We start from the raw sequence: 23,248 nt of genomic DNA on the forward strand, positions 1-23,248 counted from the left end.
TGAAAAAAAAAATTGCACAACTTATAACCTTTCATTTCACGCAATATCTCCACCTTATGAATATAAAAATCCCAAGACACATCTACAAGAAAATCTGAATATAAGAAATGAGAAGTTGTCATTTTCCCAGCTCCCGCCTTCTCATTCAACGTCCGGAAACAACATAATATAAAATATTAAACCCCTTTATTTTTCTTCCACGTAAATAAAGACATCTCAAAGTCAGTGAAATTCTCCAATTTTGTAACACGTTGACAAACTAGTTTCGCTCCAATAGTTACAGAAATACAAATAAAAGCATTTACGGAACCGGAAATTTCCTTGGCTTTCGAAACGCCACTACTCCATGTGGCCCTCCTCTTACCCTTCACCTTCACCGTGAGCACACACAGCAACTACAGAAAACCTGAGTACAGGATATTTATCACTCCACTCACCTCTGTCCCGCTGTCGGTGAAATAAAAAAAAAATCTTGCAGAAAGTGAAAATAAATAAATAAATGCACGTCAAGAAAATTCCTAAATCCAATGGAATGTACTCGACTGGAGTAACAAAATGCGATGAAAAAGTGAATTGTATGTTATTTTTGTTAGAAAAAAATTACTCTTTTCAAACCCAGGACATTGATCGCTAAAAGAAACTTTAAACTAAAAAAATTGCTTTTCATTTTTTTTTCTTTCTAAGCAGTGAATGCTCTGAATATTAATTCACTGAATGGAGGGAGACAGTGACCTCTGCTGTACATGAATATGATTAAAGAGCGAAGAATAAACATAATATTTATCCGATCTAATGTTTTAAAAGATATAATATAATTTTTTTCATGAACAAGACTGAAAAAATCAAGGTTTATCGAGATTATTGAACAGTTTTGTTTTATTCTATTGGAATGAATTCTGCAAAATCTCCTCCCATTTTCAACAAAAAAAAAAAAATACCATAAATTCAACATTCATATATACCCCCAAAAAATCATGTACCACAACCACGTGTTGTACCCCTTCTCTTTCCCCCACTCATGCTACGTCACCGAAACCAAACAAAGAGTGGGAGGCAAAATATGGAGCCTAACCTCCTCACCCACCTATACCGACTTAAGTATATTCCACCTCTTTTCCCCAACCCCTCTCATCCACCACCCCACCCCAACCCCTCTCGCCCCTCTACGGAGTGAGATAGTAACACTACACCGAGTTGAGTGAGTGGGAGAACTAGTGCTGGTGGACGTAACAGTGAAGAAGGAAATTGAGTAGAGCGTGTACCGGTGCGCTCACTTGTTGAGTATTCTCGGGACAGTACGTCTTAGCCGGTGCGAAAAAAAAAAAGTGCATAAACCCCTCCCACCCCCTCAAGCCCCCACGGACAAAAAAAAAAATTACCGGCGAAAAAAAAAGTCCAATTTAAAAAAAAAACGGTGATAAAATGCGCGTAATAAAAAGGACCTATCAATCGAATGATAAAAAGTGATGAACCGAGTGATTCCAATCCATCACCTGACGATAAAACAACAGCAATAGCGAATTAGAATCTAACGAAATAGTCGTTCACTAGTATTCTATTTCTGCTAGTACTCCGAGAATTCACGAGGTATTCCCATCGGGGTTTATTTCCTCTCTCATCTACCCATTATTTTCCCTTCAAAAAACGTTGAAACAAAAACGCACAAACACGTAACAGTACACCAAGATTATAACTATGAATATGAATAACACGAGTACAATGGATTCCTGCCAACGACAAAACTTGATAATTCACAATGTGAAGTTGTAATTATGATAAATTATTGTTATTATTTTGACCGTAATTACGTGAAATCTTAAATTGATGACAGTGAATTAAATATTGAGAGGTTTGTCATTGTCTTTGATGATAACTATTGCGTAATAACAGTTGTGAAATTGCATGAGAACTAGTGACATTGCGGTGGACAAATCCGGTGGATTTTATAGTTGACGATATCTGGGGACATCAATGCCGATAAAGTCGCATTGGCAGTGATACGTTGTGGGAAAATTTTACTAGAAAACTGTTTTACGAGTGTATAAAAAGAAAAAAAAAATAGTCACACCATCATTCACAAGTTATTTTTCAATATTATCAATGGATCTCTCAGATATTGTGATATACTGTGATTGTTCAGTGATGAATTTTGTGATGATTAAGTGATGATTGGATGAATTTAATGATTTTGTTAGATATTATTTTTACACTGTGTCTGTGAAAAATGGCAATGAAGAGTAGAAAGCAGTATGGTGGTGTTGCTCATGTGGGTGCTAACTCTCATTATCCAGCAATTAGTCAGGCATACTGGGCGCCACAGCCCCAGACAGCACCTTATTCTGTTCCAGGTAAGGGGATGATAATTGTTGATTTATACAATGGTTCATTGATCATGAGGGTTGAGAAAATTCGAGGGGTTGGGATGATCGAGAGGTTTTTAATGGTGTGGAACTTCGAAGTGAGTGGATTCAGTAGAAAATTGAAAGGACAGAGATGTTATTTCAAGGTGAAGAAATTATGATGAAAAATACATATAGAGGTGGATGAGGTTCGAATAACATGAAACAAAAATTGATGTTTTGCAATGCAAATTGTGAAAAAAGGAGTCGATATGGGAGAAAATGTCAGAAGAACTTCTTTGTGAATCGTAAAATTTCCTACAAAACAATATCTCTCATTTTACCCTTAAGACACTCATCGAACTAATTCAAGGGTTAACATAAATGTTAGTAAATTCTAATTAACAAAAGATGTAATTAATTGAGTAATTCAAAACCAGCGAAAGATTGTCACCAGATGAATCTGTCAATACTTTCGACTATTTTATAACGAACATCTTGAGAAAATCAGATTAAAAAACGAACATTCCTGACAATTGTTTACCATTTGGGTACTCAAAATGGTGCATTATACTTTAAAAAATATTCCGAAAAAATATTTAATCCTCATTTCGTGCTGTCACTTGTGAAAATTCCTCATCAAAAACAGAAAAACCTGATACTCTCCCATATATCCACTTTCCCGGCACGATTCAACGAGGATCAATCATTGAGATCGATAAATTGCAAAATAGTGCCTTGAAGAATCGAATGCCTACCTTGTGGCATGAATACATACAACGCATTATTACGTAGATGCAGACCGGCTTGAGCCATCACTAATAATAAAACAAAGACTGAAAAAAAAAAGTCACGATGCGAATTGGCAACATTGCAGTCAATATTCGTTCAAGCCATTACTCACTCACCATCAAACAACAATAATCCAACAGTAATTGCAAAATAATGATACCAATTCCTTGAAACCAATGACTACCCTAACGATTACGTTATTCAATAATCACCTACTAAATGACTTTCTAAATGTATTATCGTTCTTCAATAACAACACCCTCATGCATTCATCAGTAAACAGTCGACTGTATGCGAGTTAACGCCTCTTCTCAAATATGTCGACACAACGCTAAATACTCAATACATATATGTCACACAGTTATAAAACTATTTGCAGCTTTCTCTCATTTTAAAACTCGTCCTCAAACGTAATCAATGATCAATGGAAAATATTTTCTCACTATTGAAAATTTTTTAAACTAAAAAAAAAAAATTATTTTTCCCTCTTACATACTATTTCCCAATCAGTTTACCTAAATAATCATCCAATGTCTCATACCCAACGCCGTGAAATTCTACAGTTTATGTTTTTCCTCGTTGTATGCAGTTAAAATTTTTCATGCGGGATAGAAGTTGACATGACACACTAGCAAATGCTTACGTAAGTACGACTTATCTGTTACGTGATGAGGTATGGACATGTGCATAGACAAGGATTATCAAGGATGTTTTTACAATAGGCCTTATCTATTTATTTTTTCCACAATTTTTTACTAGCGCGTGTTTAAAAATATTTAACAATTGTCAAAAGAGAAAAAAATCTTCTATTCAATCACTTTATCACCCGTAAAATCCATTAAAATATTCTACTAATTGGCTAAACAACTCTTCCCAAAATTAACTACTTTAACCTTGAATTCTTCCACAAAAAAAACCATTAAAATTTAATCTTTCAACGATTACGATACGGATAATAAATTTACTGCATGAAAAATTAATCTTCATTTTTTTTTCCTTCTTAAAAATCCACAACAAAATATTTTTTATGATAATCATAATTATAATCGGACTTTAAAAATGCAAATATGTAATATCTCGATACGTGCCGTATCGCGAGTAATAATCCAGCGTGTTAAATGACACCCACAACATATTTTCAAGCCCAACATTTTCCAAGACTACACATTCAGTGTGTTGTACTCAGATTACCCGTATTTTCCCGTGCAATTAATCCCCCATCTCCCCCCCCCTCACCCATTCCACGGTGTTATTACAAAACGGTAAACACAGGATTACGAAGAATCCGCAGAATTCAAGAAAAATGAGCAAAAAAAGTCCCAGTGATATAACAGGAGGAGCTTTAGGACGAGTATGGAGATGATAGCGTGGAGGCAGTGTGTCAGTGGAACGCCGACATCAAACGGGAACGAAATGCCGGGAGGCGAATGGTGAACTCGATGCGCCTCGTTAGCTTCTGTCTCGAATGTCTGCATGAAATTTTTTGTTCCCCTGTCTCATGCTCACTTTTTTTTTTCTCTCCACAACTAAATTATTCATTGGGGAAAAAAAGTAACCCTTCGGAGGGAGAATAGGGTGCATGAGGCAGTGGCTTTATTCAAAGGTCAATGACGCTCAACTTGAATTATTGCAATGTAAATTGTAATAATGAAAAGATTGAAAATTATAGAATTGGTCATTTAACTGACGATAATTTTCGTGTTAAGGCGAGTTCAATTTTTCACGGAAGATAATTTTTTTTTTTTTTGAAGAGGTCAATACAAATTTTCCCTATCACCCTATATTTCTCAAATGCTCCAGTAAAAACAACTCAACTAAAAAATAGTGAATGTAATGTCCCTTACGATTGGATTAGTCTTCATACACCGTATGACATAGCCAATGGTTTGCGACAGGAAACGTAGGCCAGTTGCCTCCACACGACTTGTGCAATAAGATACGCTGTTCCATCACGTACAGCATAACGACACAAATACAACTATAGTGTAAAAATGTACATGTGCATACATGTATATGTAAAACCACATAGAGACTGACTCCAAGGGTATGGGAAGAAAAGAAGAGCTACCTGTGCCCTCGTATAGCTTCCAACCTACTTACCAAGCACTCTTACATCTAACGTTTAGTGTACCGAGACCAAACTGCACCTACCTATAAACTCAGACATTGGAACGCTTCATTGTCTTTTTACTCATCGCTGAAAAGCTGTACAACTTGGTGCTACTGTGCCGTTAAATGTCTAAATCACTCGTGATGCCGTTATGTTTACCCTCATGGCTTAATGGAAATATTTTCCTCATGGTTCGCACTATTAAAACCAGTGTCGTCAAGACATCGCTATTTAAGATTGTGAAAATGTCTTGAATTTGCAAATGTCTTGAAAATTCTTAAACCCCCTCAACTATTTGTTACCCAAATAACTGTGTTAAACTAATTTAATTAAGTGAACGTTATAATAAAATAACGTTCGATGAGATTTTATTTGAAACAAAATTTCCAATGGATGCACTAGAATTTTTTTTTTATTAATAATATGAAAGTATAAATAAATGATTTGTTGAGCTGACGTTAGATAAATAAAACATTGTCTGAATATCGGTCTATAATTATCTATTTTTATCGCTCCATTTTCCCCCACCCTTTTCAATCTCAAGAAGGGATGATTGATGTCTTAAAATTAGCAACTGAATGATCGTTGATTCAAATAAAATTCACTTGATTAAACCAACTATTTCGAATTTATTTGATGAAACATTTTGACGACGTGAAATAAGAGAAATTTTAAGCAAATTTTGTCGAGAAAAAACATTTGTAATTTCCGGTACATCTGAATTCAAGATGGTACAGTAGAAAAAGTAATCGGATCTTTTTAATCTCACTGGTATTTTAAGACGATCATCTCCGATGACGTACAGCAAAGAATAGATATTACAAACGTATGCCCTTGAGAAAATTTGCAGGAATTGTTGACTGAATATGCAATGAATTCGAATGATTCATGAGACTGGAATGATCGAGGTTGATAGACAATCGAAAGGAAGTCAATGAAATATTGATCAGTGTCCCATCAACATCCCATACTGATCAATAACTGTCAAAATAACTCCAAAAGTCTGAATACATGTGATGAAAATTGAGGAGCATTGACGTAAAGTTGTTGAAAAGATATTTTTACAAATTGAGAAAAAGATATATTTGAGACTCAACGATTAAAGTTTCTGGACAGTTTGCGGATGGATCACAGTTCGTGACTCTGTTGTCACTTCCTCTGTCGTGGTCAGGCCTCCATACTAATGAGCCACATGACTAATGACATACCGACAGGAAGGAGAAGAGTGAGACACAAGTATTTTCGGGTCAGGTATCATGAGCCATCGATTGGAAGATAAAAATTCGATTGTTGTCAACTCTGTAACAGTATTTTGGGTTAATAAAATATCCACCTCAACTCAAATTATTAACTGAGTCCAACAAAAGAAAAATTATTTATATGGAATCAATAAATAATTTATCATGAATGAATGATGTTTTTGACAAAAAAAACTCATACTGTGTTAAAGATGATTAATAACGTATGCATTATCTTTAAACTTAAATGATAAACAAGAATAATTGTCACTTCAATTATTGACACTCGTTAAAAAACGAAAATTATCTGAATTTATTTTCAAATTATTTTTTCACTCATCAAAATGACAAATGATTTATTCAAATATCACCATCAATTCATGAAATGTTAGACTGTAAGTCATCCGAATAATCTATAAAAGATTAATTAACGTTGTACTGTGTTTAATTTGTTACAGATCGAAAATTATTCGTGGGCATGTTATCTAAGAAGTACACGGAGAATGACGTCAGAAATATGTTCGATGTATACGGTGCAATTGAAGAGTGCTCAGTACTCCGTGATAACAGTACTGGACAAAGTAGAGGTTGTGCATTTGTCACATTTGCGAGTAAACAATATGCCATAAATGCCATAAAAGCCCTACACCACTCGCGCACAATGGAGGTAAATTCCTTTTAAATTTTCACTGCTTATTAATTAAGAAAATTCTAGTACTCTGACGATTTATTCATCAAAGAAATGCTTTTAATCTTTTGTAGTCGAACATCACAGCTTTCGTTTGAGCCCCATTTCATCCTTACTTTCCATTTAACAATGACTTTATTATTTAACCTGTGCAGATCGCAATTTGACTTTCTCTACTGAAACATTAATACGAGAAAAAAAAATCTGAGGAAATAGGTAAACGACTACCTCGAAATGAAGACTACTAGGATAATTAGAAAATTAGAATTTATACAATTGAGGAGTATCTTTGATAAATATTTTATCAACAATGAATTTCCCATTATTCTAATTATTTATTCGGAATTGTAATTAATCTATTCGGTAAAATTCAGACCCACTATACACATACCGACTAATATAAAAATAAATAATTCGTGCTCATTCTTCCGTCATTTTGATAAATCACCAAACACACTTTAATACCTCTTTCCATAGTCTCGTAATGTCACACCACTGTGACTGACATAAGCATCAAAACTAGTGTCAAATGTATGTTGGCAGAGTGCCGGGATTTTTCTCAAGTCAAACACATCAAACGCGAATGGATAATCTCATTCGGTTTTACACCACTGGTTTAAACACCTCCTATCCTATGATATTCGAGAACGTGTCGAATATAAATTTATTTTAATCAATTTTCAGTTTTATCACATGAATAACAACTTTGCACATCATGAACTTAACTGAAATATTAGTTTCTTTGGTCTAGAAAAATACCATTGAATATACAATTTTCACGAAAGTGTATTCATACTTTCGTCGCATCGACACCGGAAAAAAAAACAATGAAAAGAAAATATCCGAAATCGTGAAAGTACCCCAAGATTTATGCATTGAAAAAGCCAGGGGAAAATAGCCTAAGCTCCGTGTGTGAACAAATTTTTCCATTCAAACCAAGAAGTCAAAAAAAAAAAAAAAACATGAAAACAAAACAAACTCCATATACACAGGTATGAAAGACATTCTCCTTTATACGTGAGCATGGAAAACTCTCCTTGCGGTATAATGTATCCATTCGTAGAGTGAAAATGCACTCGACTAAGGGAAAAACTACTTGCTGAGATCGTGAAAGGAGCTCAAAGTGCAAAGCACCCCAACGACTGAATCATCACTATTGCAAGCCAAGAAATGGAATAGAATAGTATCTGCTATGTACCGCTGTTCTTCTTTCTACCTCTATTCCATCTTTTTTTCACCTCTTCAGTTTTGTACTTCATCACTTTCTCATTCACACATATCTCCTACCATTCTAATCTTTGGGTTGAAAATTTGAAACCTATACAACGAAGATACACTACACAATAGGGATCCGAATCATTTGCATTCCATATTCAAAAAAATAAACAAAAGAATACGAGAAATATAATTTTTCCATTGGAATATTCATATTCCTAGATTTTCAACAGAGTTTATGAGCATATATAACGCTAGTTATATAGCAATGTATATAGAATTAGTGAAAAAGTCATGTGTTACATGACTTCAGCGTCAGCTCGGAGGTTTTTAGTTATTTATTTTGTTAATTTATTGGCCGAGATTTTGATTAGAGATTTCGTTAACTTCGTGTCAAAAGGTTATTTGTTTACCAGAATTATATATTTCACCCGGTGTAGTGAGAGGGATGAGTCGTAAGAAAAAAATATTGTTATTAAAACCCAATGGGTTGAGAGGTGTTGAAGGATTTTGTTAGATAAATTTTCTATCTGTCTCAAAAAATCACTTTTCGAAATCATTTAGCCCATTGAAATGCTCGTTTCATCACCACTACCTTTCTCAACGGTGCACTCAACGGATATTACAAAAAAAAAGAAAAAAAAACAAGAATGTGTTAGGTCTGTGCGAAAAAGTGGTTCTTTACGCGCTTCTAACATATTACAATAACAATTGTCTAAATTATGCAGAAACCAGGATTATAGTGGATATTTTTCAACTTTCCCGCTCTCAACGAGTAAAACACTTGAATAATTATCAATAATTATATTTAAGGTACGATTGAGTAAAATAGCCTGAGGATAACGTAGAAAAAGATATGGGCCAAATTGTTTTCTGCTCACGTGACTTGAAATATCTGTCGGTAGTAGCAAACTTTGTCTCATTTGAATAATCCACTTGGAGTTTTATTTATTTATTAATTGCTCAGTCTTCATCGCCCGGAAAACTATTGAAAATTATCTTATTAATTATTGCGCACTGAAATTTCCGGAAAACTTGCCCTCGAAGTGTCTAATATTGCATTTTTTTTTAATTAAAATTGTTTGTAAAACTATCAAATATTTCAGTTGCATAATGTCGTTGACGAAAAAAATGCAGGGAACAATTAAAAAATTATGTAATTTAACTTCTGAATATTCATCTGTCACTGAAATTCAAATCAAAGTGAAATTTCCATCTCATCCTCTGAAAATTCATGAATTTTCTTGAATCCGATTTGATTTCCCTCTGACAAATAAATCAGGCTCAAAATTAATCTTAAGCTCTAAGAAAATGGTGAAGACATAATATTGATAACTTTTCGACTGCGTCTGACTTTTCGACGCTGAAATTAAAAATATGAAAAAACCCCGACGGAGAGTCACGAAATTCCATACTATTGAAATGGGAAAAAAAGTTAGCTTTCAAAAAATTTATCCCACATTTTTTTTATCTATTCCTTCTCATCCATTATCCCTGTGATTCATCAGCAACGTAAATGAATTTTCCTAATTACTTTTTAGTGACTATATCATAAGTTTTTAGTGAGCCCATGGGGAGTAGATATCGATAGTACCTCGACTACTCGTACGAGTTGCCAAGGCACGCGAGATTCTTGGCAATTTCGTTTTAATATCATGAATATTTCCGGCGGTAAGTTCTGCTCTACCAATGTACAAAACTCGGTACGTCTCAAGGCAGACGGTATCCCCATTTCATTTCTCGATATGCACATTCTTGGGTTTGAATGAAAATTGTGAAATCCCACTTCTACACTTCACATTCAACCCTGCATTTCAATGAAATTCAAACGATTGAAATAACAATTGATTATTCAATGATTTTACAGTATGAATTTAATTTTTTTTTTATTATAGGGTTGTTCGTCCCCATTAGTGGTCAAGTTTGCTGACACGCAGAAGGAGAAGGACCAGAAAAGGATGCAGCAATTACAGGCCAACTTGTGGAACATTGCTGCTGTCAACATGACCACACCGCCTTATCTAACCAACGTAGGTTAAAATAATGAATTATTTTTCATTGAAAAATTTATCCCATCTTCTGTCAAGAATTATAGTTAACTCAAACGAATTAGAAAAAAAAATCAACCTGTTAGAGTAGCAAATGGTACTAAATTTCTCAATTCGAGAATATACTTCAGTAATTTTTCTGATTTTACAAAATTTTCATGAAATTATAAAATTAAAACTTCCACTTTCCACTGATTTTCCATAAATCTTTCAACTTTTCAAAACCCGACTTCCCAAACATTTCCGTAAACCCAGAATACTCTAAAAATATCCAAACTATCGGCAAAAAAAACCCGAACTGCAACTCTCAATTCCCCATGTAAAATTTTCACCATCAAAGTTTCTCTCAAAAAACTCCTCAAATGAATTTTATGTTGAAATGAAATTAGAGCGACTGCTCCAGGAAAAGTAGTTGCTGAACTTTCCCGGTACAATTTATTATTCTCTTTGACATAAGGAAATGTTCTCGATGCATTAGTCTGCAAAACGCATAAAACATTTCCCACATGACGTTAAAATTCTTGCAAATTTTAAATTCAAGAGTCAAGATTCTCATCAACTCCACAAGAACAATTTTCCCCCTTTCATTTCATTTTCTATCTCATATTTTATTTTATTCTCACCAACAGAACGATACATCTACACTAGCACCAACAACGTCACTCCAGTTACTTCAGCAATTGCAAGCGAGTTCAAGTGCTGCAACCCCAGTAGCGAGTAATACCGGAGCTGCCAGTGCATTATCAAGTGTGCAACATCAATTGCTGCTTCAACAACACCTAGGACTGAGTGCTGCAACCGCATCACAAGCTGCGGCAGCCCCAGCAGTACCAAGCTCACCCGAGATCAGTCAAGCTAATCTTCAGGGTCTCGCTACACTGGCATCACTCGGTAATTCCACCGGTGAGTACGGTTAGTTCTTTTCTTTTTCTCATCGAATTCTCACATTTTCGTTTGGATTTACTTTGATCCTTTTCTCATGTTCATTCAATCACAGCGAGACTAATGCATTTACGTTTCCACTTTCAGTTTATTTAAATTATCCTTCCCATCCTACTATCTAATTGAAATGAAATGATAATAATTCATTAACATGTAATTCCCCAAGATTCCATAATTCAATGGATTACAAAAATAATATGAATTCAATAACATATACACCACTTAAAAAATCATAACTACTCGATTTCCAAGAATAATTACATGATTTTTTCATCCTTACCAGTTACTATCATTTCATTTTATTTTTATCATTGAATTATATGCGCACGTTCATTCACTTATATCCAGACTAATGGATTTTCCTTTCTATTTTAATTTTATTTAAAGGGCAATTATTTCTGAAGCTCTTATTCAAGTAAAATTTTCCATGGAATTTTCATTTATCCTGAAAGCATTCAATGGCAATGGAATGTTAATAATCAATTGACCACAATGTTCGAAATACTCAAAGAATGCAATCAATCCTAAGAATAAGATGAATCCAACGAGTGCACAATATTAAAAATTATCACTCCTCCCAATAATTAATGAACAAATACCGAGAGCAATTGCATTATTTTTGCAATGGCCTCGCCTCAATGTTTTTCAACTATCCATTCCCTCGATAAAAAAAAAATGTACTCAAGATGAATAATTCAGTACTTGGAAATTACATAATATTTCAGCAAATGCTGCTGTATCACCAATGAGTATGCAAGATTTAGTAACACTAGCGGCAATGACTGGTGGTAGCAGTAATCTGCAAGTGCAGCCGAGCTGTAAGTCCACTGTATTCAATTAACAGTTGATAAGTATCTCTATGCATTATTTATCAATTTTATTAATGAAAAAAAAACCAATTGTTTTTATAGCACTGACCGGATTGGGTAATTCAACGGCAGGTATGTCACTATGTACGTGTCGTATTGCCTGGTACAGTATTAACAAATACTAAAAAAACAATATTTAACAATGTATATGGGATTATGCCAATGTATTTTTAGAAAATTACTAGTCACATTGAAAACTTACACTGAGAGAAAAGATTAACTCTTGCTGAAACTATATTTATTCTGTTCGAAATTAATATGAAGTGCATTCAACGTTTTATTCGATAAACGAATAATTTACAACAAAAATATGTATTCACGTGCAACTACTTTATTTTTTTCTGAGGAATAATAGTTTTGAGACAACAAAAATTTCAGTAGAGTTTAATTTTTTTTCTAGTGTTGATAAATGTATAGAATGCCCCTCCCCCCTCGTGTTCTTATGATCGGAAAATATTTATTCGTCAATGAGGTGAAATATTAAATAAAAAAAGGACCGTTGGAGAAAGACGTGAAATTTCCTGGTCGAATAGTCTATTACCCATTAATTAAAGCATTGCTAAATTGAATTTATTGGATTTTAGTGTCAATTCAGTATCATTTTGAATTTTTGATAGTTATCTGAGAAAAAAATGATAACTCGTGGTCTAAAATAGGAATAAGGTAAATGTAACTATGCTACATTCTATTCTTATGCTCATTCACATGCTCCATGCAATAAAATTTTAATGACGTGGACGGTCTCAAGAATCTATTAAGATGCAAATATAACTGGAATCATTTCTAATTAATAACAACGAAAACTTGCACATTCCCGAAATATCTCGAAATGCAGAAAGATAATTTCATATTGATTAATCTCCTATTAATGAACATCATGGGAGGCAACATCCCAATTCAGTACGAGATGTGTGAATGCGATCCATTATCCATTATAATTGTTAAATCGGACTAAAAACTCCTAATTCAGATTTCGAATTATGAAAAAATGGACTAAAACGTCAACGGAAATATACTACTACTAAAACGTGAGCGAAAGCAATATCGACAATTAAAAGGATGGATACGATAAAAATTTAAATTGACATTAAACGGATGAAAAAGTCATTAAAAGATTGAACTGTCAAATGGAAATATAATTTTATCCATCGGGAGATTTTTTAGTGCTGTTTTATTACAAAATGGAACATTCAGAATGTAATTAGTTCGTATATAGCCTTTCCATTACACTGAAATTGCGAAACAAGGACAGAAATATGCGTCAGATATGCATGAGGACCAATGAGCGAGCATAGGAATACGGAGCTTCCCATTGATGAACGATTATTTATAAAAAAAAAATTATTAATAATCATAATCAATCAATATAAATGAATTCCCATTCGGAAAAATTTAGTTTCTGACCTCTAATTTAAGTCATCGTATTGTCACGTTGATTTCGATAAATCCATAATTTTTTTTTATCAATTTAAAAGTTTCAATAATGATATTCTTCAATATTAAATTGAAAAAAATCTAATATTCTAAGAAATATGCATAAATAACAGATCAAATTTGTTTTCTTCAAACATTGCAATTGCTCTGTGTTGTACCTAATAAACAATGCAATTAATACAGAATCGATGAAACAGTCTTAAAGAACATGTCAATTGCTTTTATGTCAAGCTGCCCTACTCGGAAAAACCGGAAGTACAGGTGAGATTCGGTCGTAGAAATAAACTCTTCAATTTAACGAACAATACGCAATTTATTGTCTACGCTTGAGCTTTTAATCCAAAAGCATGATACAGCGCACGTTAAATATATTCAATCACCATTTGGCTTTGATAAATGACAATAACCCCATGAATTCTCAACATTACTTGATATTTCAGGGTCCACTGGTAACAGTTTCAATCCAGTGACATCTCTGACGCTCAATTCACTCACTGCTTCACCACTAAGTGGTATTCAGGATTCATTGACAAGTGCTTATTCGAGTCTACAGCAATATGCAGGTAAATTACCACTATTTATCGCACTATAATTTCATTATCAAGTTGAATAAGACGTACAATCAATAATTATCGTAAAGTAATTTATTCATATATTTATGCACAAAATCTTGTTCAACTTGATTGAAAGCACTTGAAATAGCACTTGAAAATTTATAAAAAATATAAACTGACAAATACGTATTGAAGCTCTCATTGGAAAAACAACAGTCACGGTGGAAAAGAAAGAATTGCATAGTGAGTAATAGCGCGAGTATTTACATGAAAAATCGCTTAAGTAGTTGATTATTTTCGTTTAACTACTAGGATATCTACAGAATGTTTTTCGCTATCCCTCACCACAAATACGAACGTTTGAGCTTCACACCTAGATCCCACATATTTTTCAAATTCTAAAAAAACTTGATAAAATTATGCTAGTTTCATACAAATAGTTGCCTCACCATCTTAATTTCTCTCGGGAATACCGATAAATTTTCCCTTCATTCTAAAAAGTGTGTGAGGTTCAGGCATATCTGTCTTCACAAAAAACAACCGTTTCTATTTTTCTTATTCTTAAGAGTCGCGAATCCCCACATCTCTCTCTCTATTTCTCTCCCTTCGTATAAAAAAAACTTGAAATTTCTTTTCCTCCCCCCCCCCCCCATTGCTCGGCAATGATAAAAATACTAGAAACATGACGAGAATGTTGATCCAAGTGTATTCCGTTGACGTCCAGTGGTATCTCTGGCAATTAAATTTTCGCGATGCATAGTAACTGGCACAAGTCCAAATTGTTACCTACCAACTGTGGAATCTAAATGATATGCCAAAAACAGGTGAAACATTCTGGACATTTGCCACTACCTAGTCAATCACCACAACTTGATAATCAATAAAAATTATTTATAATAGTAGCTGAATAGAAATATTTATCTGTTGAATAAATAGCTTCCAAGGCATGAAGTGTTTTAATCGCTGATAATTGATTAAATTAATTATTTATCCACTGACTAACGAAACTAATAATTTCCAAAGGATTTCCAACACTGACAACAACAAATAGCACAACAGCAATTGCTGCTGCTGCACTGGCTGCACAGCAACAAGCTATGATAGCTAATGCTGCTGGTAAGCAAATTGAGGGCCCAGAGGGATGTAATTTATTCATATATCATCTGCCCCAAGAATTTACTGATATGGATCTTGCATCAACATTTGTACAATTTGGTAATATGCTATCGGCCAAAGTAGTTGTTGATCTCAAGACAAACATGAGTAGGTGTTTCGGTAAGTCAATAATTTAATAAATCATAGAAATAACTAATTGAACTCTTTGTCATAAATTATCTGACGATCTATTCTAATTATCGTTCAATTAATTTCCCTAGGCTTTGTATCATACGACAATCCAACAAGTGCTGCTGCTGCAATACAAACGATGAATGGATTTCACATAGGCACTAAACGTCTGAAGGTGGAACACAAAAGAGCCAAAGAGGCTGCCAAGCCCTATTAGTCCCCTCTCCCCCCCAACTCACGGGCTTCATTATTAATAGGTAGATGAATCTATTCCGAGTATTAAATTCAGGCCTGATAACTGCCATGAACAATTTACAAAGGGCATTTTACATTTAAAAAGAACGTATTATAGAAAATTCACGTCAATTTTACTAGTCACTAGATATTTACATAAATTTTTTTTTTATGCATACATCGAGCCATTAGACTATTTATCAAAAGACTGTGATAAGGAAATACTCTAAAAAATTTCTATTCATTTAGTTGTGGTATTATTTCAGTATATCCGTCCAAATTAAACAAAAAACTTGATATAAATAAATTATAATCGAGGAATGGGTGGAATTAATTGCTTGTGCATTACAGGTAACGCGAAGCATAAATAGTGTTATTTATAATATTTTATTATCTAATTCATAATTTAATGCCAGAAAACGCTTTTATCAGTATTTTAAGGTATTTACTAACCCACATGAACAATGTGTTTAATTGGTAATTTCAATGGTGAATAGAATTCACCATGGAGTCTAGTATTTGCAAATATATTCTATGAAATTATCGAGAGTTTCCTTGGGGCATTCAAGGAAATTCCACCATTTTTTCATTGACAAGTGCTGTTTACACTGAGAGAAAAGAGAACGAATTCTCCAGCAAGTTTTCTTTTCGCCAACCGTTAGTTGAAAATTAATTTAAAAAATCCTACCTCAGTTCGAATTGAAAAATAACAAACACGAATAATTATTCTACTTTCAACAATAAAATATTTGTCTCGACAGATGAACATTCATTAAAGACGCTGCCTTTTGAGGATAAAATATCTTTTATAAAGGCAAGTTTGTTGTGAAATATTTTCTCCCCAAAATATAAAATTTTTATCGTAATAATATTATTATTATTCTTCATTTTAGGAATTCATGGTTTCTTTGTAATTATCAAATCGTGGAAACGACCAGTTACTATTCCGTGTGTCACATAAAATACGCATTTGCTGAGAACAAAATATGTTTGTGCCAAACGAACGACAAAGATATGTTAAAGATCACATTTCCCTCGCGAAGAGAATAAAATTGTAATAAAAACAGTCTCATTGTCTGTACCGTAAAAATTTAATCTCAACACACACGTTACATTTGGCAGAAGAAATACTTGTTTAAGAAAACTGATATTTTCTCTCAGTGTACTGTCGATAGTTGACTAATTGGGATTTTTAATTCGGTAAAGTGAGGTTTTCATGCTTGAGATATTCTTGTGTAATATTTCCGTAATTGTCACGTCATTCAAAACCGTGAATTTGTTACAAATGTGGAGTAATCACTTTTACCATAATTTCGTAATAATTTTATCAGCAAAAGTTTGATGAAATTGCATCCCAAAATCTACCAAATTTCACTGGACAATCGTAATTATAGAATTTTTATTGTTTAAATAACAAAAGAAAAATGTCGATACCAATTTCCTTTAATGACCACAAAGATCAAACCTAGATCCTCATCCTCTCTAAGACCTCCCTATCCAATTATCCCATATCACATCCAATTATTTTCAGTTTTTCCAATTCCCTACAGTTCTCAAGTCCTCATTCAAGTGCTTAGCTATCTCAGTCGGATTCTCTGCATTAAAACCTCATAAGTCATATTTCGATGAAGGATTTGATATTGTAAAAATTATTCCCCACAGCAGATAAATTTAACAAGATATACATCTTGCAGCTCTACTCCACCGAAACCAATTATTCAACTGAACAAAATCGATGTGAAATTCCTATCTCCTAAATCACCAATTCCAATTGACTATATTTTTTACTCCAAAATTTTCGAGGCAAAATTTAAGAAAAAATTAAATTTTCAATCTAAGATATTCTCTATCATACGACACAGATATCTGCATTTCGTCAGTGAATAAAGAACCGGTAGATTAAAAAATACCGTAATGAGCTTTCGGTTACAAACTCGATCTATCCGTACGCATATCAAAACCCCCTTTCGAAACGCAAAGTTATCACAAGTAAATATAAATAATAAAGTCTTTTAGTGATCGTATCTGTTCAAAAAAAGAATAAGTTCTCAAACAAATTTTCCTTGTGCCAACATTGTTAATGGGCAAGTATCCTCTATTTTTCCCCCTAGTTGAAAATACTATTTGTTCACAAAATCAATGGCTCGAAGGTGATTTTTCAACTCATTACGATCTACACAATTTTCCCAAGCACGAACTGGAAAAGCTTGTTTAAATAATTTATAACAAACGACTTGTTGGCACAAGTAAGACATACTTGACAACTAAGCTTTTTTTAATCTCACTGTGAAACCAGACAGACATCATCCAGGTAGACTTGTTATTTTTATTTTCCTGTGCTACATTTACCCCCCAATATTATCACATGTGAATAGATCGCTAGTCTTCAACCAGAATCTCATTACCGGTAGATTTGTCACTCTACCAGCAAAAAAAAAAAAAAAAGCCAGCTTATTCGTTTTATTCTGTGTGGTGGTGACTAACATGTTCTGTGTGTTTGTTTGTGTGCCAGCAGGTGGCCTGTGACGTTGTGACTGTTATACTATCAACTGGAGTTCTCGCCCCCCGTGCCATGTCTGTCTCAGTTCAGTCACGACTCGATCAGTCTCTGTGTTTTGTCGGTGCCTGTTGCAACTTTACCATCATCAAAAAAAAAAACCAAAAAAAAAAAATAGAATGAAAAAAATCGAGTATAAACGTAACGCTCGCCCTTCCTCCCCTCCCGCCCCATTCCCGTCAATATTCCACACAAAATTCTTACAATCCTTTATGTTCCACTTTATTCCCCACGTACTTCCGTGAAAGAAACGGGGGGGAGAAAAAAAGAAAATGAAAGCATCCTTTTTTTTGATCATTTTTTTTTATCAAAGCTAACAAACAGCTCTTTTTTTTTATCGTTTTCACGAGAGCTTTGAAGTCAGAAACTTTTACAAAAGAAAGTTTATCTCGTCCCTTTGTTGTTTTTAATTGAAAATAAAAACGAAAGGATTTGCTAGAGGATTTTTTATAAGAATGGAATTTGCTAATGAAATCGACGCCAAAATGTTGAGAAAAAAAAATATTGAAAAAAAAAAAACTTTAATCTATGTGTATATATTTATATGTGTGCCCGTGCGTATTATAATATATGTCTAAACATTTCTAGTACATATGGGGGTAAAACGCTAACAAGTTGAGCGATAAACACCGGCCTCGACGATGAATTATTATCAATAATTTACTGATATGAGACATAAAGCGTTAAAGTACGTTTTTCTGTCGACTGAAAAGTACATTTTTCAACCGAACAATCAATTTTGTACGAAAATTTTTTCATCGATATCGAATTTCAGGGGCCCCGCAAAGATGAGTCGATTTTTTTCGCTTTTTTCCGCAGTATTTTTTGTTAGTTTTTTTTTTATTTCGGGGGCGAGAAATACGTGCGGTATCATGAGCTCAGCCTCCCCCAATTGTAGGGGAATAGCTCACAAATGCAATGATATATTCAAATATTCGCATCGTCAATCATCTACGATTGATTAGTCAATGAGCATGTTCGCAATTTTTCATATATCAATTTGTCAATGAGATATACCGCGAAAAGATAACTATCAATTTCGAACCCCTATTTATTTGTTTCTACTTAAAATCATTGATTCTCACTCACCAGTACGTTCCCTCGGTGCTCAGATCCTCTCCTTACTCCTCAAAACGGCGTCAAAAATTCCCTCGAACCACGTACACACACACACACACACACCCACAATCACATACACTAAAATCAATCCCCCTTGAACGCGATGAATGATCGCCGAGAAATTGTTGGAAAGTGCTGTCAGCGTTGATATTCACGGTCTTCACACCTGGAAAATTGAAAAAATTGAGTTCATGGGGATGCACGTGGGGCGTTTTATGAGCCTCGCGTTTTGTCTCGCATGTGCAGAAAAGAAAAAAAAAATCTATGTCAACTAGCCCGACAACATTTTTATACCATTTTTCTTTTTAAAAAAAATACCACCCTAATCCCCGCTTTATATTTTCTCCTCGTAATGCATTCGTTGGGGTGGGGAAAAAAACGTTCAACATTTGTTCCCCTACCACCAATTGCTGACATTTTTTTTTTTTTTGAAAAACCAGATGAAGAAAAAAAATTGGATTTTTTTTTCACCCATTTTTATCGTCTGTGTATACGTATGCATATATATTTTAAATGTAACAGCACAAGTCATGGGGTTGGAAAAAATGTCCTCGGGGTTTAATGCATTGAATATATATTATTTTTCTTTTTCTTTTATCATTGAAAAAAACACAAACTCACGATACAATTTTTGTTTATTCTTTATGTACAGTTGATGTGTGTTTTTTCTTTCGTTTAAAATGATAGAATACTTTGTTTAAATAAATCCATCGAAGATTGAGTTTGAAATTTTTAAAAAACAACACAAAGTTATAGATAAAAGAGTAAGACTTTATTTGTCATTTTCATGTAGTGATTTCAATCGGCATAAGCTCAATATTCAATGGATTATTGCCAGTTTTTTTTTCTCTATCAATTTTTTTCTGTTCCAAATATTTCTTCATGTTGATAATTTTTTTCTTTTCACTTGGTAAATATGTTACGCTGAGGCTCCGAGATAAAATACCAAAGACGTGTCTCAGACTAACCTATTATTGTACTTACAACGTAATGCAATGCTACAGAATGACTAATTTTACGACAAGTATGTAATCGCCGAACAATTGTTAAAACTTATTTCATCGATTAAATTTAATTGTTCAAAAATTCAGGCAAAACTGACTAACACAAAGCCGAGGGTCAAAGCACACCGCATCTACCATGCACAAGCATTAAGTAAAAGTATCAATTATATTATTTTTCTCCGCAATTATTGATTAATTGTTAATAGAATTATTGTTATCACGAGGATAGTTATTTGATTTGTTTTTTTTTTTGATCTTAGTTCATAAGTCAAGGCAATTAGTCATAATTCATTTTTTTTTGTTCACTATTCCTCGAAATGAATTGTTTATTTTCATTTATTTGTTTTACTTTTTATTATTGATATCGAAGGTGATGTGCCATGTATCAATGAGAGCAGAGTTCTTTTGGATATTTAATGCCAGTCGTAGAGTTTAATTTTTCATCGTAAAGTGTTGAACCAAAGTATGAAGATGGCCACTGCACATTTGTTTATACCAAAATAAATATTTGTTACCAACGTGAGAGGCAGTGACGAGCCTGTGATAACAGTAATAAAGTACGTGGAGCAGTGAAGGGAAATATCATTTTTTTTACAAAACTCAATTTTTACCAATCAAACATTGTTTCAATAAAATTGCACAAATTGAATGACCAGAATGGATGAGGTCTATTTCATTTAATTGTTGGGTAATACCCAGACGAAATTAATTCCTTTCACTTCTCCACTCAACTTAATTTTAATTTTCTTCCGGAGGCATTATACATACAATTAAAAAAACTAATAACTGTTATCCCATGGCTGCCACTTCCCATAAGCTCCATAATTCGAGTACCTCGAATATAATTTATTTTGTCGGTTTAATAAATCCCTGTACTTCACGTAATGTAATGTTACTCATTTCCTTGAAATTCGATCATTGTTTACTAGTTGATTAATCAACGAAATTATCATTTTCGTTCGTTATTTCTTCAGCTGAATCATGTGAAGAGGCTCTTAGATAGTTCGATTGTTAAAATTAATCAAGTTTAATTGTACGTCCAACCGAGGGTAAACGCCATGCACCCACATAGCATTTTTTTATAATTGACTATAAAAATTGCTATTTTGTCATTGAAAAAATGTTAATTCGGACGTTTGATCGTAGTGTGAGGACAATATATGAAGGATGACTATGTATTTGTTTATCATGTAATGATTTGAGTGGATGATGTTCGTTGAAATTTCCTTCCTTCCCTCCCCCTTACTCCACCCAAAATAAATTGAAGGAAAAGTGTAAAAAAAAAATGTGAGCGTTGTCACCCTACGATAAATGTTACCCGGAATTTTCTTTTCACAGTGAATGACACACTCGAGATAATTTACATTTTGACATAATGTTAAATGAAAAAAATGGAGAAACGAAAACGATCATAGCCTAGGCATATGTTTATTCACGATTATAATTACGGTGTCTAAAAAAAGCAACTAAATAGTGATTAATTAGATTTTTTATATCACCGTGTGAAATTGTAGGCGCGTGATGTTTAAAGATAAAAAAAACATTGAGGAGAGGATTGCGAGGAGGAAAATTAATAGAGTGTGCGTGTGTGTATGCGCGTATGTGTAAGCGCTGTGGTTTAGATGAGAAAATGAATAAATCGTATTTTGGAAATAAAATTGTGTTGATTTTTTCATCCCCTTATGTACGAAAATTAAAATTACCTTGAGGATAATCTCAAGAACTCATTGAATCAACAAGAGTTAATTAAATTAAATTTTGTTAGCAAAGAAAATTTTTCTTCTTATTTTTTCTATAAAATGCTATGAAATTGTGGAAAATGACAAAAGTAAGAAATTATTTATGTATATCATATTGTCGCGTACAGAAATGTGTTTGTGCAAATTTTACAATCCTCCAGAAAATTCACAACATTTTACAAAAATTGATATCTATATATGAAATAATAGACCTAGTCATACAAAGGTAAAATTAATAATAAAAAATAATAATTCAATTAACCCTCGGCATATAATTCTCAACAAAAAAAATCTAGAAATTTACCTTTATTTGAAAACCGTTGAATCCCAGCAGATCCTTTGTAGACCCAACGCCGAGGTCGATCAAATCGTCAACACAACACCGGGTACTCGGTGAAAACAACAACACTAGGTAACTTGAAACCCCCACAAGTAGTTTACATCACTTTCTGTACGTTATACCGTCGATATTTTAGAAAACCCGAAACACAAAACACTGAATACACTTTCACGCATCCATGATTGAGCCAAGAACAAAGGAATCATCATGGCGTCCCCCCTCACCCCCACCAACAACAAAGAAACTCGTCCAAATTTGTAATAAACTAATCCCTCTTTAATTAACTTGGAAATTAAACAATATCTACCACCCGGAAGTGACCTTCTGCAGTTATACCACGGTTACCGGCGGTGTTCCCCGACAGGGAGCTCTGTAGCCATCCGGACAGTTCGATCGCGTGATGAAACTATCGACAACAACACCGGAGTGAAATGGCGTCATAGGCTCTGCGCCAGGCGGCTGCGCAACGATATGCGCCATTGGGTGCGCAGTGGGGAGACCGGCCAGTCCGCGCCTGCGCAATAAATGAAAAAAGAATTATTATGTTTTCAGAGCAATTATGTGGCTAATTGATAAAATTAATATATACCGAGGTGTAGTATTCACTCCTCGATGCCGGGTTAGCAATTTGACCGGGTTTTAAGGGAAAAAATTACTGATACGAGACGAAACACGTCCACAGAGGTACATCATGCCTCCCCTGTGGCGTATGGCGCCCATGGCGATGAGTCAAGATGGC

At 33.9% G+C, this 23,248-nt stretch overlaps 1 protein-coding gene across 13 annotated transcripts in view; it reads left to right on the forward strand.

Annotated features, from left to right (window-relative positions):
* The window catches only part of LOC135165362 (CUGBP Elav-like family member 1), a 118,875-nt gene extending 96,787 nt beyond the window's left edge, over window positions 1-22,088 (forward strand). For 3 of the 13 annotated variants that reach the window (XM_064126574.1, XM_064126575.1, XM_064126587.1), the window contains 11 exons: window positions 6,938-7,146; window positions 10,278-10,412; window positions 11,060-11,342; window positions 12,098-12,190; window positions 12,284-12,325; window positions 13,907-13,936; window positions 14,116-14,238; window positions 14,425-14,472; window positions 15,253-15,504; window positions 15,606-15,773; window positions 18,263-22,088. In XM_064126574.1, the coding sequence (XP_063982644.1) occupies window positions 6,938-7,146; window positions 10,278-10,412; window positions 11,060-11,342; window positions 12,098-12,190; window positions 12,284-12,325; window positions 13,907-13,936; window positions 14,116-14,238; window positions 14,425-14,472; window positions 15,253-15,504; window positions 15,606-15,733 (1,343 nt within the window). In that variant the 3' untranslated portion in view covers window positions 15,734-15,773; window positions 18,263-22,088. The remainder of the gene's footprint in view (window positions 1-6,937; window positions 7,147-10,277; window positions 10,413-11,059; window positions 11,343-12,097; window positions 12,191-12,283; window positions 12,326-13,906; window positions 13,937-14,115; window positions 14,239-14,424; window positions 14,473-15,252; window positions 15,505-15,605; window positions 15,774-18,262) is intronic. The other 10 variants (XM_064126576.1, XM_064126578.1, XM_064126577.1 and 7 more) reach the window with 10 other exon arrangements.
* Window positions 22,089-23,248: the final 1,160 nt, after the last annotated feature.

This window comes from Diachasmimorpha longicaudata, chromosome 8, assembly GCF_034640455.1.
Source record: "Diachasmimorpha longicaudata isolate KC_UGA_2023 chromosome 8, iyDiaLong2, whole genome shotgun sequence".
NCBI lineage: Eukaryota > Metazoa > Arthropoda > Insecta > Hymenoptera > Braconidae > Diachasmimorpha > Diachasmimorpha longicaudata.